General features: G+C 41.5%; 1 protein-coding gene across 2 annotated transcripts in view; it reads right to left on the minus strand.

The window, feature by feature from the left end:
* birc6 (baculoviral IAP repeat containing 6) overlaps positions 1 to 27758 on the minus strand; it is a 139566-nt gene that overhangs the window by 24417 nt on the left and 87391 nt on the right. For both annotated transcript variants that reach the window (XM_079280713.1, XM_079280712.1), the window contains exons 65-71: positions 14782 to 15004; positions 11607 to 11752; positions 8746 to 8856; positions 6328 to 6545; positions 4121 to 4282; positions 2672 to 2749; positions 1164 to 1352 (exon numbers count right to left, since the gene is read on the minus strand). In XM_079280713.1, the coding sequence (XP_079136839.1) occupies positions 1164 to 1352; positions 2672 to 2749; positions 4121 to 4282; positions 6328 to 6545; positions 8746 to 8856; positions 11607 to 11752; positions 14782 to 15004 (1127 nt within the window). The remainder of the gene's footprint in view (positions 1 to 1163; positions 1353 to 2671; positions 2750 to 4120; positions 4283 to 6327; positions 6546 to 8745; positions 8857 to 11606; positions 11753 to 14781; positions 15005 to 27758) is intronic.

Genomic DNA, 27758 nt, shown 5'->3' on the forward strand with positions numbered 1-27758 from the left:
TCTCCTCTCCCTCTATTCACCCCCCTTCCTCTCGCTCATTCTCCTCTCCCGTTCACCCCCTTCCTCTTCTCTCATTCTCCTCTCCCTCCGTTCACCCCCCTTCCTCTCGCTCATTCTCCTCTCCCTCCGTTCACCCCCCTTCCTCTCGCTCATTCTCCTCTCCCTCTGTTCACCCCCCTTCCTCTCGCTCATTCTCCTCTCCATAGCGCTCCTCTCCTCCGTTCCTCTTACTTGACATTTGTGCTGTGGATGAGCAGGTTGAAAGATTGTTGTCTTCCCCGGCACTATCCATGTCACTACGGACCCTTTGAAGGATCCTATTCTATGAAAAATCTGTGAGGAAGAAAGGGGGGAGGAGGGAGGAGGGAAAGGCCAACCTCCAGACGACATCATCTACCGAGGAATTAATAAGAGGGGAATTTATTGGCAGACAGCGTGGCGCAGCAACCCTCAGGGAGGACAGGTTGCTTTTCATTCCTCTTTCGGTTTCTGGACTGAAATAAGTGGAACAATGTCAAGAAAGACAGAGGTATTTAGCTAATGCATCATGGGAATGGTTCTGCATCATACTGGAACTTTGTATTCAGAGTGGAGGTGAAAAGAAAAACCTTGTAAAAACAGAAATGTAACTAAAATGACCGTCTTGCGGTTGAAAGTCACGTTCCAATTACATCGGTCTGTCCGAAATGTCATCACTTCATCATTTTATTTTATACATTTGAGTGAAATCATCATAATTAGCAAATAGATTCTTGAGTTATGGCTTAAAAAAGTGTTTGGCAAGGTCACAGTGACCTTTGATGACCAAATGTTAACCAGTCCATCCTTTAGTATACATACCGGTAGATGTTTGTTCCAAATGTAAAGAAAGTCCCTCAAGAATTCCCTTTCACTAATGGCATTACAACAATATATCGTACGCAATTCATGGACAATATAACAACTTTTAAATTACCCGTTTAGGTTTTGGAGGTTCTAATCTTTGAAGATTAAATCAGTTTGTGTAGATTAAAAAATAATTAGCGAACTTGCTTTTCATCATTAGTCATCATTTTATGCCAGTGCAGCACAGAATAATGGCATTTGGAGGGTGTTAATGAGCATCAAAACAACCTTTTAAACGTTGACCTGGTTAAAACTCTTTGCACCACACTGATTCCTACCTCTTTGAAGCATGGCGAGGGGTTGCGCATCTGCTCCAGCATGGCCCATTTGACGGTGGCCTGCCGGATGTTGCCATCATATTCCCGTGAGCTCTGGGTGCCACTAGGAGTCCCGCGGGAGCGTTCATACCCCGGCTCATTGAAGTAGGGCTCAGTCACCAGAATGAGGGACTGCACCGACACGAGCACCTACAGCAGATCGAGTCACAGAATCATGTGAGGAACAGTTTCAAGACCTCTCTTCACACTTCACTGATATAAAAGGTAGCTTGGTCTGGTTTCAGAGGCGCTGAGATTAAAACCACATTCTAATACAATGAATGTGTCCAACTACGGTAGTTAGGTTTAATCCTGATCTATTGGTAAATTACGCCGACATCTCCTTCGTGTCTTGGCCATGCTGGACATTTAGAAGAGAGTCTGACAAAAGCAAGGAATACTGTGAACCGATAGCGATATCCTTCAATATATCTGGATTAATGCCTTGGCCTGCCTCAAGGAGACTAAGGACGTCCTCCTGCATCATTCTGTCCCCTCCGAGCCACGACATTACCAACTGTAACGATCTCGGGCTTGAGCCACACAAAATGCTCCATCAACTGGATACCTTCAACTGTTGCAATCTGTCTGTCTGTCTGTCTTAAACTGGGTTGCCAGAGTTCAGAGCCGATATCCACCTCAGTTGATGACCGCTTGATCCCTGCCTACTCCCCTGCTACGTTTATCTAGTGCACAAATCAGAAGACCAGACCCTCGACGCCTTAGACTGAGAAAAAAAAGAACATCTGTCTTGACAAATAGCTTGGGAAGTTAACATATTTCATCACCCATAAATAACTTCAGAAACATTGCATTCCTATTGAAAGCTGTAGCTCTACTATAGCTCAGCGTATACACAGCAGGAATGCAGGCGATAGAGCAGCAGAAATATTGGCTTCTGGTGTCAAACCACAAATGTATGTGTAAAAATGTGATTTTTAAAGGCACAGCATCACATCCTTCTTTTGCCAAAACAGCCTTAAAATGTCTCCAGTCATTCAAAGCTCAGTTTTACCACAATAGATCTCAGTGAAGCATCTTTTTAACTGTGTATCCTACGATACGTTTCAAAGTAAAAATGAAATATTTGTCTTCCAAATAAACAATCTAAAGAAAAGTAATAACACAAATAAAATGTGAAAACAGATGGGCAAAACATGCTATGGAAGCTATCTGATTTGGACTTCAAGATGAGTGATGTGTGTCAGCAGGCATATCTTCAAGGTTTGAATGATACCACTGTGTTTGGTTTGATTAATACCCACACACTGTCACCAAAGCAAAGTAATCACGAGGCTTTAAAAGGGATCTTTCATGTCAGCTGATGAAACACCAAGCCCATTAATACAGAGCCCCTGGAGGCGTAATGCCAGGGCAGAGATAAACTACAGCCTGTGACACAAAGACTCACAACAGCCCTGTTGATCCATTCAGACAGGAGACTCTGCCATGATGGATCATCACCTCACCTGTAGAAAGCTTGAGGTCTGTGGGTTCCATTTCTCCTCTGGTCTCCCATGCCATGTGTTGAGGATACTTAAACATACCTGATTAACACACAGAAAAAAAACAGTTGATTTGACTTAAAGATTCAACAATGAGTATAAGTAATGAGGCTTGGGGATGGCTCCATTCATTGTTGGACTGGACTCAATAGCAAGCTTTGAAATTACACAATTTCTTTATGGTTCTGTTCAACTTCAATTGATACTCCTTTGTCAGCTAATGAGAAATGTTCCCATCACGTCAATCACCTTAAAGCTGCTTCAAATCACTGAACGGACACAATTCTAAGCTATTGTCGAGCTCCAGTTGACAAGCTTCTTATATGCATCTACCTTCTCTTTCCTCCATTTAACCATATATCCATCCCTCATCAGTGAGCTGAACTCTAGCCCCACAGCAGCCTTCTGGGCCCTTACTTAAACATGTGGACCGTCAGCGGCTGCCTAATGAGGTTGAGCTTAGGCACCTTGACCCCAGCTCCTGGATGGTAGGTAAGCCAGGACCACAGAGGGAGAGCGATACATATTCTAACATGTGTGGAGAAAACCTGCAGGATGTCCATGACCAAATGTCAAGTTGAATTAAAAACTGGACATCTGACAGGGAAGGTCTTCAGATACACTGTTAGTTTGCCATATTGGGTTCTTGATGGACAACCAGGCAGGTTATTTCCCTTAACCTCCCACTACAGTCAGTGGAGATCTACTCTCTCAGTCCTGGGCAGAATGTGGTCATTCTTCACTCCCTTTATGGTGACTACATGTTTTAGCTGTGCATGTCATAATGTTATTTTCAGGACACTCTAGCCTACTTTGAAATGCTATACTTTCAAACACTACCATATCTGTTTCAAGGTGCTTTTTATGATACAATTTGAAAAAAGGCATGAGAAAGACTATCCTGGCAAAAACATATTTTTTCCACCTGTTCTTAAGTCAAACAATTCAGATCAGACTTAGACATTGGATCACCAGAATCTCCTTTTCTCACTTGCATCTCAGGTCTTCCGTAAACAAACATTTTCAACTATGAAAATTGAGATAATTATGAAAAATGTAAATCTTTAATTTTTTTATCCTACATAATAAAAATACTTGGGTTTGATATAGATAATTTAAAATGATTATTAAATCAACACCATAACCCTGCTAAAATAAAACTGTTGGTAAAGCATTAGCTGCTATCACTGAAGGGAGTAGGTGGTGCAGATTTATGCATATGAACAGTATGTATTCATTCTCCTGTCAGTGACAAATGGTCAAAAGGCACCCCTCACTTACAGAGCTGGAAGAAGACGCTGTGCTTTTTGACTTCATTTGTGTCACTCAGGTTTAAAAAGATCAAATCCTCCATTATGTTTACATTTACTTGATTTAAAGAACATTAACACACTTGAAGCCTTTTCAACTCACTTTGCCGTCATTGTAGAGGTTAGGGTTAAAGCGCACACTGTGTCCACCGGTGGTCTCCAGGTTGACCAGAGGAGGGGAGTTCGGATAGTCTTGCGGAAAATACACATCAAACTCAAAACAGCCGTTGGCATATGGGGTGTCTGCTGGGCCTGTGATGAGAACCTGTAAACACAAAGAAGGCTTCGATAAAAAACAGGCCAAGAAAGGGTTATTCATCACACACACTGAAAGAGGGTTCATTTAAAAAAGGTGGATGCACCGATAATAGTAAATATGGATTAAACAAAGGGCAGACGGCAAAATACCATGGTGAACAGGTGCTGACTCTTTCAGGCTTTGCCACAACAATGTAATTACCAACAGGGCTAAAGGGTGAAATTAGCAGAGAACAGTTCTATCCACTATTTATTTCCTGAATAAAGGAGATTAGCTCATTCATCAAAGAAACAAGCACTTAAAGCTGTTAAAGGACCTGAATACATATTGTGACGACCCTCCTCCTGTCATACACTCGGGCCGGTTTTTCCATCTCTTACAGGTGCAGTGTGGAGGATCGTTATCAGGATGAGTCTCACATGTGCCGGGGCGTGGCTCATCCTTGAATACCCTTTCCAGTTGACAGCCCAGGGGGGGGAAAGAAGACCTGTACTGATGGGCTCACGACCACGGTTGCGGACCTTGTAAAGCACGGTTGGGTGTTTTTGGCATCACAAATAAAATCCTACTGTTTGCGCCAGCTCAATGTCTCATTGTTTTGTCTCAGTCTATGAGCCGGGCTGTGACAATATATACATATAAATAAATAATCTAAATCACCGGTAATATCTCTGCATCTGTTTATGCGTCCCTTGCAAGTGTAACAAAGCCAACAAGAGTCAGGGAGATGTCAAAACAATCTCTACACACTCACACAGATCTGAGAAGACGCTTTATCTGCCAAAATAAGTGACATCAACTGTGTGGGTAAACAATAGGTGTGCAGGGCTCAGAAAACTCAATAGACTCTCACACGACAGCCACGTGGAATAACAACCCTAGAGTAGTGCTACCTGGGGCTCCCCTGGGTGGGTTCAGTCAGAACTGAATCAAATTATAGACCTTCAAGAAAACTACATAAAGTGAAGTTGCCTTGCTGGAAGCTGAATGCTACTCAGCATGGAGCACCTGCAGGACCTGATCACGTTTGAGGACGCAGTGTGGATGTGTTTTTCCTACAGAGACATTTTGGAAACTTTGACATGAACATTCAGACCCAACACTTCTGTTGCACTTCCGACCACAGTCTGGTTGGAAGACCTTCATTTTTTACGATGAAGACTTCATCTATAATGGAGGCGAAAGCATTTCAAGACTGGCACAAACTGTCCCTATGTGACGGGCTTGAATAAATGCATTGTGGTACTAATGTAAGGACTCAGGGGTGAGGTACAGTGATGCACTGACCCCTCAGATCATGAGATTTCCACCTCATCAGCCACAGCCCCTTTCTGCTGATGCTCTGTAGGCCATGCTATTCTCAGGGAGAACGTTCATTTTGGTAGGTTTCTATGAACATTACGCACTAAACAGTGCACTGCTGTGACAGGACCTTTGGCTGTGGGCAAATATCTTTACTATTATGTCACACTTTGTGACCACAGCTAGTCTAAAATACGTTATGATAGTTCTGCTTTGTGGTGAGATGATTACCTTTGGTGCTTTGGTCTTTGTTGACAGTTCAAAAAAGGATGATTTTGTCTACATTTGATGGCCAATCAATCAGTAGATGTTTTTGTCATATATAAATGTTTATGTTTAAATTTCAGTTACTTCCACACCTGCAACAGGACTAACACTATAGAAGTGCTGTTATTTTCTTCGATGCAGTGTTCCTGCCTGTTGTTGGTATGCTGCTGCCTTTCTTTAGAGTGTTCTTTTTCCAGAACGGAGCCAAACAGATGAGGATTTTGACATTTAGCAAAGGAGACTTTGCCATTAATCAACTAGTGGGGTGAGAGCCATTTATTAAATGTCACTGGGGTAGTGAGTAAGAGCTGTCATGACAAGTCGTATGGTAGAAACACCCTGATGCAGTAACACAGTGTTCTATCAGTCTTACTCAGCTCTCAAACTAGTGGTCTCTTTGAATCACAGGGTACAGCCCCGTACACATTGAACAAAACTATGACACTTTCATGATATCATAATAAGTTGAGCTGGTACTTTACCTTCATGATGTCCAGTCTCTCCTCATCACAGCGGACGAAGACACTGGAAGAGGATGACAGGGGCAAAGAGGTGGACAGGGTGACGGCCTCCTGGGCGAGGCGGCGGGATCGGGCTGCGCTGTTTGTATCGCTGGCGTTCTTCACCTGAGACATGTAGTGGTAGTTGACCTTAAACATCACTTTTCCATCCTCGTCCTCCGTGACCATTTCAAAGGTGTCTGGAAAGAGAGGAGACCAGATTGAGGATGTTGTCAGAGTGGAAGGTACCCATCATTCGTGCCTGTAAACACTACAACATGTACAACATTGTAATTCAATTAAGGTAATAATGCAAGAAAGAAAGGTCAGATGAAACTATCACGTTGACTGGGTGTTCATGTGCACAAGCATGTTATTTAAAGAAATCCTCCACCTTTTCTTTTCATTGAATTCTAGAATTATCTAGGGGCGACTGTGGCTAAGTGGAGAGCGGGGACGTCGTTCAATCAGAGGATCGCGGTTCGATCCCCAACTCCGGCTCCGCTAGTCGCATGTCCATGTGTCCTTGAGGAAGACACATAACCCCCCAAAACATTGCTCCCGTAGCTGTGCCTAGTGAATGTGATCGAATCTGGACTGTAAGTCGCTTTGGATAAAAGAGTCTGCTGAATGACTGGAATCTAGAGGTCAAGCTGAATTTAGTTTCAATGTGTTTCTTAAAGGAGAGTTTCATGATGTTTTCTGTCATTGGACAACATGTTCTTCCTTCATTGATAATAATGGAGGAACATGAAGCATGCTGGAGCTAGCCATCGTGCTACAGTCAGCTTGCTAAAACAAGGTAAGAATTCTGAAATACAATTTTTACATTTATTATTATTTGGGGGGGGGGGGGGGGGGGGCATATGCAAGACTTGCATTACAAAAGGATTAGTTTTGGATGACCTCAATACCAAATAGCCCAAGCAAATAAAGACAAGTGAAAAGAAACATGCAACAGCGTTGCCATTATTTTGTATGTAAAGCAGAAAGCAGGGACCGACATTGTACAGTGTAGGTTCTGCGTTCCAGCTTTGCAATTTCTGTCATCGTCCCAGGACTCATCATTTGACACATTAGTGTTAAAGGATTTGAACTCGGAGCAGCAGAAGCACCCGTATTTAGTTAAGGATGCTAATGTATTTGTTTACACATAAAGCTTCCATTGAGGTTTTTGAATGAAGCTTCTAATGTCTGATGTCATCAACTTCAAAAAAATTGGAAAAATATGATTTTGTGTTATTGTGGTTGTATAAATGTAAGTTGCTGCTGTTAGATTGCTGCTAGACCAGGTGTGGGCATCCCTATGTGTTTTTAATCAGAGTGGAACTGTCGTTCTTGAAAGGCTAAACGCAAACAACTCTGGATAGAAGCAGAATATTTTGTTTGGTAAAAACGTATTGTGGATTTTAGAAATGATTATATAGATCGTTTTTATATATCCATTTGAACTTTTTGGACTGAGAAATGACAAATCGTAGGTCACTGTGTGTTTGTGAGAGAGAGACAGGCAGCAGGGGAAGAGAAGGTGGAAGGTAATGTTTCTTTGAGTTAATAGTATAAATGTCAATATTATGAAAGAAGCTTGGAACTATTCGGTGCTGTACTTCCTATGAAATGGTGTCCACACAGACAGCCTTGCTGCTGCGGTGTGTGAAACTCGTGTCCTGAAATGTTGTAATGCGTGTGCATCGGCATAGTTCTCTTCAAATGTATTCTACCGTTGCAATCCCCATTTTACTAAATGTATTGGGAATGTTTTATTCTTATTCTTTTTAATAATTTTACTGTAACGGAATTTACAGTGCCCTTTTTGGTATCCTAATTCCGTTACACCTATCCATGTAATACATTACTGCCCGAGCCCGTATCCCCAGTGGTGTAAATGATACAATCCCAAGTCTTGTCACAGTGAGTGATAGTCCAGCCCTCACTCAGTCTTCAGCTTCCTATTCTGCCTGCACACTCAAACATCAGTGTTTACAGTCACTTCCAGTTACTTCAAACATCAAGCTGCTTACAAAATCAATTGCAAAACTGTTGTAACAAGTCATGACATGACTGAGTGGAGAGTGATGGACAAGACAAAAGTGTAGACCAGGATGGAATCCTAGTCCTTTATGAGTTCTGGCATGAGGGCATTATGGATCATATCAGACAGAACAGTGTGTGTGTGTGTGTGTGTGTGTGTGTGTGTGTGTGCGTGCTTGGGGAAAGGAGGACGTCTTTAGGGAACGGTGGTTTATGGCGTTATTGCTGACGTGTGCACAAAGTAAAAGCAACAGGCATTGATGCTGCACAGCATTAACCATGTGCAATGTGTTAAGAAAAAAACCTACAAAACGCATGTGCATGCACACATACATACCGATACATCCCAAAGCAAACATGTAAACTCACCAAACTGCAGCTTCTTCATGGCAGCTACGTATTTTTCCTCTAGAGAGCGTAGAATGAACAGGGGCTTAGGTCGACATGACACCTTCCTTGAAGACTCCACCAGCTTCCTCTCTGGTGAGGAGGTGGGAACAAAAATCATGAAGACAAGAGTGAAACCATGGAAGCGAAGCATCAGCTTCAAAATGTTTTCCCTTGAGAAAATCCTGCAAAGCCAGCCTGCCACAGGGCTATCAGAAGGTCATCTCAGCAAGCAACTGGCTGCAATCTCAAACACAAACGGATACAGTGTGTATCTTTAAGGCTGTAAACACACTCCGGGATTAGCCAAATTGATCTGAGAGACAAAAAAAACGAAGACAATCTGGAAATTCAAAGCCAAGCCATTCGTTGTAAACAACAATCACAGTTTAAAGACTGCTGTCCATACTTAACTTTGACCTCCTGACTCACTGGTTGGTGAAGCGGTCAGGATCTGGCTAAAAACAACCGACCTGACTGCTCCTGTTTACAGCGGTTGCGTCTGCCCTCTGTGGTTGTCTGTGTTCTGTATTTTGAATGGGCAGCAGAAGGGCACAACTCTGCCACCGCAGGTACCAGCTGCATCTGAACCCACTGACAACCTGGACCATATAATACAGGCTGCTGCTGTCCACCAAATATAATCTCATCACAAGCATTCAATGCATTAACATTTGCATTAATAAAATGGGCATTACGCCACACTGCCTGCGTGAGCGGCGCGTGCATCGCAGAACCTCCAGCTTTTTAATGTTAACAGGTTGGAGCGGCCACACTGCCTTACTGTCAGCTCTTGTACATGGCTCTTCTAGATTTGAGGTCCCGCCCTGTGTTTTCTGTGCAGTTCACAGTAAAAATAGACAGTGAAAATTATCTTTTGACAGTATATTGACATAATACAAGCAAGATTACTACAGTTGTGAGATCTATCTGTCGAACATGTCACAGTCATGAAAAAATACATGAAGCAGTTTTATTTCCAATTCAACACTTTCCTGTTTCAGTTTCAAAATAAAAGCCCTCTAGCGTCTTTGAGAAAATACTCTTAACTAAAGGTCCAATAAGTAGTTCATTCAGAAGCTCGTTCAGTTAGCACAGGAACGTCGATACTTCCTCAACTCGGTCTGATCATGGCTTCGCTCAGAGATATTTCTTAAAGCCTCTGTACTAATTAAATGAGGATAGATATGTCAAGGCCCTCATGCTTCACACCGCACAACTCTGTGTGAATCCAAAGGCCTTTATCATATGGATTTCTTCGTGTGACTCGACATGACACTCAGCTTTATCCGTTTCCCCACATGCACACTTCCAGCACATCTAATGGCATCCCCCTCCATACCGAACATAAAAATGGTCTGGAGGGAGCAGGGAGAAATGGGCGGGTGGGGGTAATTAGTATAATGTAGTGTATCAACAAGGTAATGGGGGAGGTGTGATGCTTCATCATGCGGTGCACATTTCATTGATGGAGCTGCTTTATTAAGGTGGGGGCATCCAGTCAGAAATCCATTACTTTCGGACACACCCCTTGCTATTTGAACACATTTTTTCCTACAAGTTAACTTATATGAGAGAGTGTGAATGTCTCATAGAAAAACAACCATTCAGCAGATAAGGGTCGTTTCTTTCACCGTAAGTCTTTATTTGCAAAAAACAAACTACTACAAAGAAGTGTTGAAATGGAAAAGAGTGAGGTTGATTTCTGAAGGACTTCCCCTGTGAATAATGGCTGGCTAGGATCTCCTTTCTTTCGTTATTTCTCCACGTACAAAACAAGTTAAGATGTGTTCTTTGCCCTTTAAAACAAATGCAGCTTGAAGAGACTGCATCTTCTCCTCAGTAGGAGCTGTGGAGCATTTTTAGAGACCAGACCTCAGGAGTGCACAGTCCATTATGGACATCAAGAGCCTCAGACGTCACACTAGGAGTTTTAGGCCACATCAAGGGTAAGTCTGACCTGCAGCGTTTGACTGTTTGGTCAAATTAAACTGTCAAAAACACGCCGTCCTTGATTAAGTGTAAATAAAACAGGGAATTCAGGTGGTTTTTTGCACAGCACCATCTGAGAAGCCCTCATTGAAAACGGTCTGATAAACGACGGGCACTTTCAAAAAGTACTTGGCAGGTGATTGGCTTCAATAACAGTTTGATTGACAGATGCTTCATCCAGTCGGTAGAAGAGCAAAAACATCTTTTCCATCAAGAAGATCCTCCAGTATCGTTCTTTGCTCTTCTTTCAATGAAGAAATATCCCCACTTCTGATATAACTGATGCCATTGCAGTATCTACGCTAACCTCTTTAGGAGTCGCCATTGTTGTCTATAACAAACAGTCGGCTCTCCGTCCACGGCTGTAGCTGCCAATAGCTTCTCACAGGACCCAGATTGGTCCGTGCTTTGGCTTACCGGACACAAACACTTGAAGTCTAAAGAGATGGATGTTCGTGTGATATGTTATACCGCGATTCTTGCCTGATCTTGTGACATCACCAGAATCCAGCTGCCGTGCCAAATAAAACTACAAAGCTATTTTCTGTCCTTTCACCAAGAGGACAGGAAGCACAGACAACAGATAAGGACGTGAGACAAAAATTGGATACAGGAGAGCTGGGAATTGATTAAATAATACAGATTAAAACAATAAGTTGAAATCCCAAACTCAAAACACCGTTGTGGTTCTGGGTTTGTGTTGGCCATGAGCTCAAATGTATGGACCTCAATAGGTTTTGCTGCTATCCAGGAGTTTTCAGGCTGTGATTTAAATCAAACGGTACAGAGAACGTGAAATCAGCTGCCACAGCGTCGGACAAGAAAGTCACATGCGTGCGTTTCATACATACCCTGGTTGGCCTGCCGTAGGCTGGTGGTAGCAGCGTAGACTATCTCAGCTGTCCTCTGGATGTCGGGCACCAGCAGAGTCAAACCCTCAGGCTCTGGATCGGAGCTATCTGGCTTCACCACACCTTTGCTTTTATCTTTCTTTGACCTGAAACACACACAAATATACAATCAGCCAAAATATAATGGGGTGATGTTTGATAACTTGGATTTCAGAGATCCAATTTAGTGAGAGTTATTTAAAAAGTAAAGCTAATTATTTCCCCTCAGTTCTCTAAAAACATCAAAGTATTTTTTGGTGATTACATGGCATGTTCATTTGGTATAATGCTCCCGACACAAGGGTGAGAGTCAAAGTGGTTCCAGGTCCACTGAATTGAAAACGCAAAACATAATTCCTCTTTTGCGTCGCCATATGTTCAGTTGCTCCTGTGGGTCAACATCACAGAACTAAATGTGAAAGTTATCAATGAGGCAGGAGGAGGCAAAAGATTCACACATGTTTATGACTAATGACACGGCAGATTGTTTTTGTCAAGACATCTTCACAGAGTAAGATTAGCTATAAATTATGTTTTTTTTGACACCCCATCTCTGTTGGAGAGGATGGTAACACACTTAGTGTCTGCCCCTCATCTGGCCCCCAACCTCCTGGTACTGATCTGTCCTGACTGTTTTTTGGATTTGAGTGCAGGGGACAGGCTAAGACTAGACAGGCTGAGACAAGCCCAATGACTAGTCTCCCCGATTGACCGTTTGCCCTCAGGCTCCTCCCCATTAAAGCGTGTGGTTGTGAGATCGAGTACAACTGTGTGTTTATGGTTTCCCAAACCTCAGCATTCCCTTTTTGCATATATAACTGAGACACCTGTTGTTAATCCTGAAACGTTCACACCAAACTAGCGGGAGTTTACTCGCGGTATAATTTGTTTATTTGCGTCTATACACGTCTCGCATATCCCCAGGAAACTAAAAGCCATCTTGTCTGGGTTTATAACATAGTCCGGAGGAGCTCTGTGGATTTCATCGAGGTGTATTGACTGTCTAGCGAGCCACACGTCGGCTGTTTACTACAGCTGTATGAACTCAAAATACACTTGATTTAGCTGTGATTTATTTGCAATAAATTAATAAAAGGGATGCCGAAATAACTACATAATGATACAGATTTGTAAAAAGTCTGAATTCATGTTTTATGAGTTCTCTCCACAAGACGTCACTCAAATCACTTTTAAATACTGTCTGGATCGATCAGTGCTAGGCTAAGCTAACATTGTAGCAGTTCCATCAACACTCAACATAACGTCATCTAGGCCAGTGGTCCCCAACCACCGGGCCGCGGACCGGTACTGGGCCGCACAGAAAGAATAAATATTATAATTTTATTGATTATCAGAGTCTGAAAGTTTTATTTTGAAAAATGACCGGATTCTCTCGCAATTTCATCCGCCTGTTCCTCTGAACACATGTCAAGACGCTTGTCTCGGTCACGTGATACGTTACCTCAAAAATTAAGCCCGCAAACTAGCGAAAATGAGTAAATTACTTTTGGAGAGCTTCTTTGCAAAGGGGGAAAGGCCACTAAGGAGACAGAAGAAGAGCTACAACTTCCAAGAAAAATAAAGCTTCATTTAACAGACATCAGGAGTTATTCTGACGCGCTAAACCCGCTCTGCAGAATATGTGGGACAGAGGAGAGGAAGATCAGCTGCTGTAGATTGTAAATGACGGTGGCCTTAAAAGTATCTTTGAGACAACAACTCTGCTGGTGTTTGGATTAAAATCAAGGCTGAATATCCTGAGATCACCACTAAAGCACTGAAAACCCTGCTTCCATTTCACACATCCTCTCTGTGAAGCGGGATGTTCTGCAGTGACGGCAATCAAAACTAAATCACGGAGTAGACTGGACATAAGGAACAGACTTCGGGTGTCATTGTCTCCCATTAACCCAGATGGGACGTCGCGTTGCAGAGAAACAAGCTCAGGGCTCCCACTGATTCAGCGTTATTGTGAGTTGTATTTTTTATGCATTTTATATTTGTTTTCATGACGATCGTATCCTTTTATTTTGTCGTGTTTTTCCGCCACACCTTGAAGGCCGGTCCGTGAAAATATTGTTTTACATGAAACCGGTCCGTGGTGCAAAAAAGGTGGGGGACCTCTGCTCTAGGCGTAAATACGGCAGCGTTGTTTTCATTGTTTGTACCATATGGTTTTCACACGCATTTATACACATAGTTTGGTCCTGTCTCTACTAATATGAGGTATCGTAGAACTCTGGGTGAACACCTACACTATTTTTTTCCTGATTCAACAATGCCAGGATGTCAGGAGGAGCATCGCAGCGCTGATAGGCTATCGCAACACAGCGGCACACAAATTCCTTGACGAGTTGACTATGAGGTGAATTTCGCGTCCACACATGGCATTGACTTTGATTGTAATCTACTCACACGAAAAATTTGTGCCGCGTTTGGTGTGAACACAGCATAACCCTTAAAAAGATGAATACATGTGTTCTACAAATCATTCACCAGCCGAATTACACATTCTTTTTAGGCCTTAACAGAGCTAATCATTTCCTGAAAAGGCCATCAGATACATCATAATAATCAGGCTTTTTTGACATCGCTTGTAAACCTGAGTACAGCATGTTGCCATGAGGGTGAGGCTCACCCATCTGGAGATGGTGTGCTCACGTTTCTTAGCTTAGCTACGTAGAGTGTGCATAAGGTACAGCAGAGCAAAAGCAATGTTTTTTTTCTTCGGGATATTGAATTGTTAAAGTCAGACTCAAACCTTTTCCTGTTATAATAATACACAGAACACATTTCTGGAGATTCTCTGATCGCCTCCAAAAGAAGCTCAGTGACTGAATATCAATGTGTCCTTGATGCCTCTTGGGGTGCATTCACATCACATCGCATTTTATTGCCAATTGTGACCATGGCTGTAGATGGAAAGATTCCCAGATCGGCAGTATTGCGGAGAGGAGGACATTGAACGATACTAGAGTCTGTTTTTCTGGAGCGATCGTGTTATGGCTGAATCAAACTATTCAATCAGACATAAGATTAGATTATAGGTGTATAGCTGTAAATTATATCAAATTACAAAATGAGAAAAGGTATTCCATCAATCACCAATAAGTCATGTGGATTTCGACCATCTCACCTGAGGCGATTGGTGTATGTGTCCACACATGTCTTCATCTTGGCCAGCAGCATCCCTACAGAGGTCTGTCCCTCAGAGTGTTCTTCATCCTCATCCTCCTCATCCTGTCCCGGGTCTCCAGAGAGAGGCAGCAGTAGAGGAACCAGGGCCGTGCAGGTAGAAATGGCCCTAAGCAGCTCCAGCAGCGCCCGATATAAGGGCACGTGACGTGCCATATCCAGAACTGCGGAGACGAGGATAGAAAGTGTTAGATACTCAAAGGACAGAGGAACAAAACGGTTCGCTCCTTTTCTAAAACGGATCCCTATTGCAGCATATTACACTGTTGATATTGGTACATGTACATTGACATACATGATCCAGGACCTTCATAATCAAACATTTCAGTCAGAAGCTCAGAAAATTCTAAAAAAGAACATTGAAAATACAAACTGGCCAATGGGTAGGCAATATGCTGAAGAATATGGAAAGGGAAAAAAAATGTAAAGTGCATGACAAGAAACAAAAAATGAATTACTATGGAGTAAGAAAGGTCTTGTTATATGCTTAGCTGTTCCAGTGGCGGCCGTGCATTTTATACCTGGGCCTTCAGTGCTGTCCTACTACAGTTCCACCTCCTAATAACCTCATTATGATGCCACAGCTACGGTTATTTGTTTCTAGGGGTGAAACAATACACGTATTCGTATTAAACCGTTCAGTACGAGGCCTACGAACCGAACATACGTTTGAATAATAATAGTGCATTTGGAAAATGCAGAAGCTTAAATTGTGGGAAATATAATGTTTTCGGTGAACTGCGCTCACGTAGGAGACAACGGGCTGTGTGACCTCTGATCGCCACATAATAGAAAACAGCCCAAACTGATTAAATTGTCCAGACAATAACTCTGCGCATGACAGTATGCTTCGTAATTAACGGACAATGCATATAGTCCGAATCTATATAATTAACACAATGACAACAACAAACTCACAAGAACCAGTCACATATATTCATATGACAACAAAGCAACAAATCAATCCAGCAACACTGCAGCGGAACACACATTCTGCTACACACTCGAGGGCCATTCAGATATTAGATGTAAAAGAACAAACGCAGGTGACTTACCAAATGCTGTTCACTTAAAGACAAACTCCATCCTACTTTCTTTGTTGACAAAGAGTTAAAAAAAAACTAAGCTAGGTAAAAAAATAAATAATCTACAACAAGCAAAATGCAAAAAGTCATAATTTCTTCCATATCTTTCAATTTTAACTCTTACTACTCTGACTAAGTTTCGTTTCACAATAGTCACGTGCTCGCCCACTGACCAATCACAGCGTACACTGCACCTTACTGCAGAGCTGCCCGTTATTGCTGACGTACTTGTAGGCCAGCTAGCAGGCTCTGACACGTCAAAGAATACCCCAACATGTCAAACTAAAGATCAGATTGGTTGAACACAATGACAATCAACAATATCGTCCCCATTCACTTAAACTGCAAAGGGATTCACTTGTGAGTCTGCAGGCCTCTGCCTCTCTTCTTACCTAGAGACACAGAGGTGAGATCTGATTGGATGAAAGCTCTACTTAAAACAAGCTGCACTGGAAGCAGAGCAACTGAGGAAGACAGGAGCTGTGCAATGAGAAAATAAGACAATGGGAAAAATATTTTTATAAATTATAATACATGTCGTGTATTTAATTCAGAAAAATTATTAAATTATAAACCAGCTATAACTTTGATTCTGTTTTGGTCAGCAGAGAAGTCCTTGCTGGCCCTGACGGCCCGCCACGGAGTTGTTCAGTGCTGACACAGGTGGCCAGATGCTATGTTACAATATCAGTCTTCTTTAGGAAGTTTCCAGCCACAAGTGCTGCTGAGCAGCATTGTAATCAGTAAGCAAGGAAGAAATCCTGCATAAATGAATGCTGTTAAGCATTCCAACTATTGTCATCCTGTTTCTTTATTGTTGGAATGCTGTTGGAGAATATTTTCATATGGCGTCAGGCACACAGGTGTTCGCGATTGAGCCAATTAGTGATGTTGATAAACACACAGACTCGCGGACATACACTCCTCTCCCTCTATCTCTCTGTGTGTGTCTCTCTCATACAGTCATTCAGGTATTAGGGATCATTTCTGCCATCCATACAGTCCCTTCTTCATCTCATGATCAGGACATTTAGCCTTTGTTTGTATTCATAAATGATCTTAATTATTTTCCAGAAATATATATAAAATATATTATTTCATTATTATTATTTACACAATACATGCAATGAATTTATTGTACCAATGGAATGAGAGGTCAGAAAGATGAGAACATGCTCAAAGTTCTCTTTTGCAGCATTTAATTAATTAACGAGAAAATGCATTTCCTGCTGAAATTAATTGTGAAAAAATTGCTGAAAATTAGGAAATGGGAGACTGTCTGAAAAATGTTGAAGCCCGAAAGCATTTAAACTGCACTGCTGAAAAACCTTCTCGTTGAAATGTCTAACTATGGTGTCTGTAGCTGAAAGTATGAGGAAGAAGAAGGCTTTGAAAGTTGAAGTATAACAGGATTTGAAGATTTTCTCCATAGAGATCCCATGCAAAAGAAAATTGCAAAAAGCTTAATTCAAAAAGTTTAAAGATTACAAATATGAAAGGTCAAAGCACCCCTCTCCTGAAATAGCTGAACATTTTGATATTTGAACAATTTCTGTAGCTTAAACTAATTTCAGAAGTCGTGATATTTGTAGTAATAGTAGTAGAAGTTGTAGTTGAAGTAGAAGTATTATTAGCAGTAGAAGTATTAGTAGCATTAGAATAAGTAGTAGTCGTAGCAGCAGTGATATTTGTAACAGTAGTAGTAGAAGAAGTATCATTAGTCGTAGAAGTATTAGTATTTAGAAGAAGTAGTAGCCGCGTATCAGTAGTAGTAGTAATAGCTGTAGTAGTGGTCGTGGTATTTAATATAACAGTAGTAGTCGTAAAAGTAATGGCAGTATTTGAAGTAGCAGTAGTAGTAGTACTCGTAGCAGTCATACTAATAGCTGTAGTAGTATTACTACTGGTAGTAGCATGAATAGCAGTAGTAGCAGTTGTAGTATAAGTAATAGTAGTAGTGGTAGTAATAGCAGTAGTGGTAGTAATAATATTGAAGGTAGCAGTAATAGCACTCGTAATAGTAGCAACAGCAAAAGTTGTAGTAGAAGTAGTAGCAGCAGTAGTAGTAATACTAGAAATATTAGCAGCAGGAGTAGTTGTCGCAGTATTAGTAAGAACATTCATTATTTCAACAAAAAAGCCAAATTTTGAGCTTAATGTTTACATACAGTTAATCCATGGGGCTTTTATTTTGAAAGGGTGGGGCTGGGTGGGGGAGGGGGAGAGGAGACATAATCATAATGTCTGACACATATAAACAGAGGTTATTAAATGACAGGCTTCATCACAAGCAGTTCAGTTAGAATTCACTCTGGGGCTTTTATTTTGAAATGGGGTGTGGGGTGTGGGGGAGAAGGAGAGTGGAGACAGAATCATAATGTTAGATAAACACAAACCGGTTATTAAAAGACAGGCTCATCACAAGCATTTCAGTTGGGATTCATTCTGTGGTGCTTTTATTTTAAAATGGCGTGTGTGTGGGGGGAAAGACCTCTAAAGATCTCTAAGACCTGAATGACTGTATGAGAGAGACACACAGAGAGATAGAGGGAGAGGAGTGTATGTGCCTGTCATTTCAGGAGAGGGGTGATATAACTTCATATTTGTAATCTTTCAACTTTTTGAATTATTAAGCTTTTTGCAATTTGTTTTTGAATTGGATATCTATTTTCAGCAATGTTTTTGCGATTAATTTGTGTTTTCAGAATTCCAACGCATTTTCAGCAGGAAATGCTTTTTCTAGTTACTCTCAGTATTTGTGTGCGACTCATCAGAATTCCTCCTCCTGCTGCTCTGTGCCAATGTCACACTGTTGTTCTACAACACTAATAAATGCCAGGCAGACTAATGAAAGAGAAAAGAATAAAAAGGAAGGGCACCACATCAGAAAACACTGTTAGATACAGGCCTTTAACAAATGGGTAGTAAACAAAGCTTGATGCAAGATGCTGTGAGTGCCAGGGACAACAGAATGCATTCACAGAGCCTTTATTCTCCATTTTTTTCTAGTTTGACAAATTCCCCATTTTTCAGACAATGTAAAAACCTAACTATGCAGCATAAAGAGTTGTGCTTTGCACTATTGAATAATGACATATCTATGAAGGGTGAGATGCAATGAATTTGATGGTTTAGTGTGAACTAAGGATAAACAAGACAAGTTCATCAAATGAAGCACGTTGTAACTCAAATAGTCATTTTATTTTAACAAGTTCAAATCAAAGAGTACATTTCCTGATTAAATGCAACTTTCAATGAATACATTTCAGAATTTAACCCATAAGGACCCACGGTGACACAGGTGTCACGCGTCCTTCAATAGAGCGGGAAGAATAAAGTATGTATCTGTCCAAAAAAAAAACTAATTCTTGACCAATCTTTATTGACCAATCTTCATTGTAGTCAGATTTAAAACAAATGTTCCCCTGTTCAACAAGTGATGTCTCAAAGCGTTTTCTCTGCTCTTATTTCCAGCCTGAGAAAAGCTTCCGAGGTCAAGATATCCCAAAACTATGGCAACACGCTTCATGTCACGCTTGAATTCATGTCACTTTCTTTTTTTACCTTATGATACAAATAATTGGCTGTGGTTTACAACTGCAGGCTGAGAAAATAATTGAATTTCAAAGAGACTCTGGTTTAAAACTACAAAAAACATGATATGCACTGGCTCTCCCTGTCCTGACCCACACCCTGTATAAAACATGAACGTAGTCTCTGTGACGTCCCCCTAAGGTCTCTGAAGAACCTAAATGAGGCTCAAAGTGGGCCGTCACCATCTTGGCAGTGACGACGCAGCCTAACTTTCGGCAACTCCAAGCAAGTCAGTCTAGTTGCTGAAACACGCCCGACTAGCTTGAAGCTACCAAGCTAGCTAAGGCTAACAAGCTAGGCTTATGCTGGCTGGGAGGAGTACAGGGCAGTAGTGGAGGACTTTGTGGAGTGGGCCAGTAGAAATCAACTGCTTCTGGACGTGGCCAAGACCAGAGAGATGGTGGTCAATTTCAGGAGGAAGACGACAGCGCCACAACCGCTGAGAGTTCTGGGAGAGGACATGGACATGGTGGAGGAGTAGAGGTTCCAGGGTGTCTCCATCAACAGCAGACTGAACTGGAAGACCAACAGCAACGCTGTGTACAAGAAGGGGATGAGTCGACTCTTTTTCTTGAGGAAACTTCGATCCTTCAACGTGTGCAGCAAGATGCTGGAGATGTTCTACCAGTCTGTTGTGGCCAGTGCACTGTACTTCACCGTAGTGTGCTGGGGGAGCAGCATTGGAGCCGGAGACACCAACAGACTCAACAAACACTCTGGAAAAGACACTGAATAAAACTATTATTCATATTGGATAACCCGGACCACCCTCTCCGCCACCTACTGCAGGGACAGCCGACTTAATGCGGACTCAACTTACAACTTACTTAATACTACTTCATTGTATATAATGTGCATTTTATACTTCATATTTTACTCTGTTACATTAATTGCTGAAGTATATTTTTTGCTGCTGTAACAAACTAATTTCCCCTTGCGGGATGAATAAAGTATGTATCTGTCCAATACCGTTAACGGTGTTCTCTTCCGGAGAACTGATGCTGGCAGCACACACGTCATCAGGTGTCAGCCCATCATGACAACACACACACACACCGGCCAGCAGAATGCCCGGGTTCAACCGCACAGCAAGCCTTATTGATCAGATATTTGCATGAAAAATTTAAAAAAGGCACCAACACCACAAATACAGCAGCGAGAGTAGCTATAGAGACCAAAGCCGTTCTTTGTACCAGGCTGTCAACATGTTTATTTCTATCATGGGGGTCTATGGGGATTGGCCCTTTGGAGCCAGCCTCAAGTGGCCATTTCATGAACTGCAGTTTTTGGTTTCCTTTTTCAGGCTTAAGGTTGACGTTTGTCCTGTCCTGTAAATATATATTCACATTTCCATGCACTTCAAGAAACTCCATCACCCATTGGAAGCATGAACTGTGATACAGCGCAAAGAGTAAGGAGAAAAATCAGAGCCTGATCTCTGAGCCACAGGACGAGCAGCCTAAAGAGGCTGGACATCCATCACAGCTATGACCATCTCTGTAGTGCTGACCTGCAGTCATCACAGAGCTACGAACAGCAAGCCTCAATCTCTGTGATTTAGGGCCCTCTGGGGGCCATAGAGATGGGTGCTACGAGTAGCCATGTTGGATGCTCAGGCTGACTAATAGTTAATGGAGGAGCACTCCCATTCTGCGATGAGTTAACGTGGCATATGTAAGGGCTGCTTGAAATAAAGGCGCTACTGTTGGATTTTAATATTCACCCCTGGAGCCTCACCTCGTGTCGAATCAATTGCCTCACCGAAAGTGTGCGTCAGGAAGTTGTATTTTAAATCAGGTCGTGAATCATCCAGAAACACACACACAACCACTCATATGCAGATACTTTATATACTAAAGGCAGAATCTAAGATCAAGCTGTGGGTTTAGATTCCAAAACATCCTCTGTAACTTCCTCATACTTTCAGCTACAGACACCATTTCAACTTTCAAATGTTGAGAAAACCCTCAACTATTGCCAACATGATTCAGCTTTTTGATATCTTTTAAACTTTTTGAACTGCAGCAATTTAACTTTTATGATTTTTCAGCCCTTTTCTGACTTTATAATGGGTGTGTATTGCACAGCTTAGAGTGCGTGATGTCACCGCTAGAGTGAAGAGCAGCTTGAGATTCTTGTGAAAAAAACATTTGTATTTTGCCACTGTGTCCACAATCTTCACTCTTCATGCATAATTTCTGGATGTAGAAGTAGCTAATATTGTCCTCGTCGTAGAAAAATTACTGTGGAATCCCACAGATTTCCACATTTGACACGGAAGCCGTTAATTGAGAGGAAAACCAACATTCTGCTCCATAGAGACCAATGTTAAATTTTGCTTCAAAAACATCTTCCACAGAACACGGTACCCCATTTCTAGATCGCCAGTTAAGCCACATTTATTTACACTACAGACACAATTTTTACAGAATCTGTTCTTCAACTTATTCTTCCCCTCAATTATTAATATCGGAGCAATAGGAGCTACGGTTATGGGAGTTTTGATTATTTGTTTGAGAGGTGTTTCCCTGTTTATCTCCATGAAATGGCTTCAGGCACAGGTGTTTGCGATTGAGCCAATTAGTGATGTTGATAAACACACAGACTCACAGACACACGCACATACACTCCTCTCTCTCTCTGTGTCTCTCTCATACAGTCATTCAGGTCTTAGGGATCTTTAGAGGTCTTTCCCCCCTCCTCCACCCCCCCCCCCAACACACACACATACACACACACGCCATTTTAAAATAAAAGCCCCAGAGAGTGAATTCTAACTGAACTGCTTGTGATGAAGCCTGTCATTTAATAACCTCTGTTTATGTGTCAAACATGATGATTATGTCTCCTCTCCCCCTCCCTCCCCCACCCAGTCCCACCCTTTCAAAATAAAAGCCTCATGGATTAACTGTATTTAAACGTTTCGCTCAAAATGAGGCTTTTTTTGTTGAAATAATGAATGCTCTTACTAATACTGTGACAACTACTACTACTGCTAATATTTCTAGTATTACCACTACTACTACAACTTTTGCTGTTGCTACTATTACTACTACTGCTACTGCTATTACTGCTACCATAAATATTATTACTACCACTACTGCTATTACTACCACTACCACTACTATTATTACTGATACCACAACTGCTAATACTGCTATTCCTGCTACTACCAGTACTAATAACCAGTACTAATACTACTACAGCTATTAGTACGACTGCTGATACTACTACTTCTACTACTTCTTCTAATTCCAAATACTTCGACGACAACTTCTTCTACTACTACTACAACAAATATCACTACTGCTGGAATTCTTTTAAGCTACAGAAACCGTTCGAATATCAAAATGTTCAGCTCTTTCAGGAGAGGGGTGATATAACTTCATATTTGTAATCTTTCAACTTTTTGAATTATTCAGCTTTTTGCAATTTTTTTTTTTTTTAAATTGGATATCTATTTTCAGCAATGTTTTTGAGATTCATTTCAGCTTTCAGCATTCCAACGCATTTTCAGCAGGAAATGCATTTTCTAGTTACAATTAATGACCGACTAATGTAGCCAGGATGTCTTCGGACAAAGCATCGATGCGGCGCGACAGTGTTGTTGGACCAGTTGGATCATGTCCAACTTTTTTGCTTCTTTCTCTCCAATCATACATTCCACCATCTCTTTGGCAGCTGGCAAGCACACGTCTTCGTCGATTGTGTGTGGTAGCCCCTTTCTCGCTATTCTGTAACCAGATGCCATACCATGAAGCCCGTAGTGCGTCATTTATAGACCAACACATGAATGAGACTCCAGTTGTTTTTGGCTGTTTTGTAACTCCTCCAATTTCGATATAAACAATGTAAGGGGCTTTTGACTTGCACTGGCATGCTTGGTGTTCAGGTGGCGACGTAAATAAGAAGGCTTCAGACTGTTAGCCAGAACCTCACTGCACACCACGCACTGTGGCTTTGGGCAATCTGCGTTGCCAATCCAAGTGAAGCCCAGACACATCATTTTCATCATAATTCCTCTTTTTTTTCCCAGTCTGATGCTCACTCTCATTTCATCTTTTTTCACCTTGACTCGATCGGCCGATGTGCTCCCCATTTGTCTGTGCAATCCCTTCCTCCTTTTCGGTTTCCTCCGTCTCATCTTCCTCTGACTCTGGCTCGATTTCTTCTCCCGGTCTCTCCCCAACGCACCTCTCCGTTCCTCTCGCCTCAGATTTCTCTCTCTCTCTCTCTCTCTCTGTCCCTCTCCTCTTTTACGACTGATAGCTTCAGATGTCCCACTTGACAGTTTCCCCGATTTCAGCCAGTTTAGCATATTTCAATTAATGTTGCTGAATGCATGAAGTTCGCTGTTAGCTGACGTTAGCTGCACAAGCTAGGCTGGCTAGTGTGTACGACTGGCGGCAGGCGCAAGACTGCCGGAAGGAGCTCAAGTGCATTTATTAAATTGTACGTTTTTAATTTTAAATCCCACTTTTTTAATTAAAATTAATAAAAATAAAAAAAAAGTAATATTATTACACCATCAGACCGCCATTACACTTTTCCACTCGCGCACCCCCTAGATCAGGGGTGTCAAACTCATTTCCACTCTGGGCCACATCAGCATCACGGTCGCCCTCAAAGGGCCGGTTGTAACTGTAAGACTGTAGAACTAACTTCTCCCTAACATATTGTTAAATAACTCTCTCTGCATTTGATTATTGTTTATTCAAGTGTAAACATATTGTACATGCAGTTATATAAATTAAAAATGATATTTAAACACATTCCTGTTATTATAACTAATCATTTTAATTGAGGGTTAAGAAACCCACATGACTATCAAAGATCAAACTATCAAAGAAAATAACAAAGACAAATATCAAACACAAGTTATTACATTAACTTTGTTCAAAGCTGTTTGTGTCACCTCTCTGCATCACTAATGTTCCTCCCTGTCGTCGTCCTGTGCATGGCAGCTACATCCAAGAGCTGCTCACTGAGAGTCAGGTCTGATGAACACGGATAGATGATGTATCCGTGTTGTCTGTGCTTTCATCAACAGTTCATTAGAAACACAAGTACCTGCTCGTCTCTTAGCTAGCTGTGTTGTTAGATTGCTGCTAGTTCATGAACTCGGTCTGCGATGGTGTTTCTTCACAAACTGACATTTGTAAACGTCTGTATCTGGTCGGAGCTCTGCTCACATACCTTCAGCATGCACTGGACTGTAGCTGTGTGAATATATTCCGCTGTGATTGCAGTCTGCCTTTTAATTCTTGGACAATTTGATGTTTTTCTTGGAGGCTAAATTTAGCTCCGTGTTTGGTGTCAAAATGCCGACGTGAATTGTATCCTTCATCACCGACACGCCTCATAACACAGAAGACAGACCCGTTCTCCTTGAAGCATAAACATGTATTCGCTTTCCCATCTTTCATTACATTTTCTTCCCTCTGCATCAATTTCTCTCTTCGTGGACATCTTGGGATTATTTGTCTATCTTTTTAAATCGTTGGAAAACCTCTTTTCGGGCTGTTGCCTCTTCTGTCCACCTGTTGCGATAGTTTTAATGTCGGTACTGTCGAGGATGAAACTCACCCCAACGTGGAGGAGGCCAGACCACACGTGTGTCCAGCTGCTTCGTGCAGTTCACACGCTGCAATAATAACGCTACCAAAACTGGTTTACAGTTAAAAGGATTTAATCCCACTGATGCAAGTACGATTACAGTTAAACATTGGAGTACATACTCCTATGAAATATTACAATATTAACCCACTTTGTAAAAAACTACCTCTGGTCCCAGGACACAGCCGTCCCAGGGAACCACACGCTAGAAAGAGGCAGAAAAACACTTCTATCCCGCCCACATATTGGTCCTGACTCCTCCCCTTCCGTCTAACTCAATTTCTATTGGCTAACTTCTCTATGCACTTCTGTAAACGCCTGTCTCCATGACTCTCTTTCCCTGAGTTTCTAACACATTCAATGACTGTCAGTTATTGTTTAATCCCTTCTATGCTAATCCTTCAGTATGAAAGTTAAACTTCTGCAACTTGGCAGAAGCTTCATGTCTTTTAGCTACTAATCCTAAAACACTTTGTTTATCTTAATTATGCATTTCCAAAACCCTTGTGTTTATGACTAATTATGAATTCTTAATTATGAATTATTAAACACTTTTATTATATCTACTGAACATAGTTCTTTGCTCAAATGTCTTACAGTACACAGACAACATGCTATCACATAATTTCAAATTTCTATCTCATAATTTCGACCATGGGGATACTTTTATTTTCAAGTCTAACTTTTAATTATTTTTCCCAAAAAAACAAAAATCCTTTTTTTATTAAAATTTTTTTTTGCTGGCGGATTCGCGGGCCACATAAAATGACGTGCCAGGCCTGATTCGGCCCGCGGGCCTTGAGTTTGACACATGTGCCCTAGAGGCAGCTCGCGCACCCCCAGGGGTGCGCGCACCACACTTTGGGAATCCCTGATCTAGTGAATAACCATGCACCAAGATTTTATCAAAAACATTTCAGGGTTGCAAGCCTTTCTCAGGCTACAAATATATATATAAAAAAATCAATAGATTGAATCAATAGAGGACACAAATGGTAATAACATGAGATATAGACATTATATCTGTCGGTTTACAGATGTGAACTAGGCATAATTCTGGATGGTTGGAAATGTGAATGCTACATGGTAGAATTACTGCTCCTGTTGTGCACCTACAAACATCCAGGTGTTAAGGGTCAGTAGACTAACCCATTAGTTACTTTTGCCATCGGACATGACGCACGCACACACGCCTTACACACACAGAGGGATAGCGACTTTATTCTCTTCTCAGGTAGACTCCTCTATATCTTTACATTGTAAATGTAAATTTGACATTGTTTTCTGCAATATTAGTGATCTGAATAAATCATTTTGCACCTTTAAAAACAGTTTTTTTATCTAGCCCGTGGCTTTTCTACATGTATGTTCCATCTCTCTTTACTGTGTCCTGTCTAATAAAAAGACATACATGTAGTTTATATCCCATTAGACTACTTTGCTAACCTGTAGGACAACCACATCTGATCATAGTTGTTCAAACCTGGAACTAGCACTGATAATCAACCAGAGAAAAAACACCACACTGCCATCATGTGCCAAACAGAGAAATTCTAATTAACACAGAAACCCTGTCATCCACTCACAACTCCAGTCTTACTTCTCATCCAATTGAACGCTTATTCTGCCTCGCTTTCCCTTGTGAAGATGCAAAGATTCCTGTAATTACAGCAGACAGATTGACATTTGGTATTTTAGGGGGGGGGGGGGGGGGGGGCACACACCTATGCTGTTAATTACTGAAGATAGTGCTACAGAAGGTCTAAGAAGTGAGGGGACTTGTGATGTGAAAACAAGTATCCATATTTGTGAGGAAACGTTAGCCAATTTTTTGATAGAAGAGTAGTAAAGCTTTTCTTCCTCCAAGTGGAACAACACTAATCATTTCAGAGGGGCTCATAAAGCTCCTGGGACCATGGCCTGTTTCTAATGAGGCTAGCTGAGATGCGTAGAGGCTTGCTAGTGTAGGATGAGCACACTTGGTGATTTCCTTTAATTGACTGGTGCTGCAATTGTGACGAGAGTTACCGATAAGAATGTGTTCATAAAGCATGTCAACGTTTCCTCACACATGCTGCAATCATTCAAGGAAACTAAAGAAACTGCTAAATTTACAATTTGCTAAATGTTACATAAGCTATTACATGACAAATGAGGCCACACCAATATGTTTAAGTTAAAATCATGTCAACACGGTGTGTGAGCAAATAACTGTAAAGTTGAGTCTACTTTCATCCCAATGTGTCACACAAAAGATTAAAGCTTCTATAATTAATATATATAACAGTAACAAGGAATCAGGTGACTGTGTTGAACCAAATAAATAACTAAGACCCTACTCGTAAGCTCTATGAAAGCATTGTTTTGTTTACAGCACATTTACTTTTTTACTTCAAGTCATTGAGAGCCGGGTAGCATGCTGACATTAGCACTTAGCTTAAGGCAGGGATTCCCAAAGTGGGGTGCGCGAGCTGCCTCTAGGGGGTGCGCGAGAGGAAAAGTGTAATGGCGGTCTGATGGTGTAATAATATTAAATATTAAAAAAAAATGTAATTTTAAAACTGTCAGGTGGGACATCTGAAGCTATCAGTCGTAAAAGAGGAGAGGGACAGAGAGAGAGAGA

This window comes from Melanostigma gelatinosum (assembly GCF_949748355.1).
Source record: "Melanostigma gelatinosum genome assembly, chromosome: 12".
NCBI classification, from domain to species: domain Eukaryota; kingdom Metazoa; phylum Chordata; class Actinopteri; order Perciformes; family Zoarcidae; genus Melanostigma; species Melanostigma gelatinosum.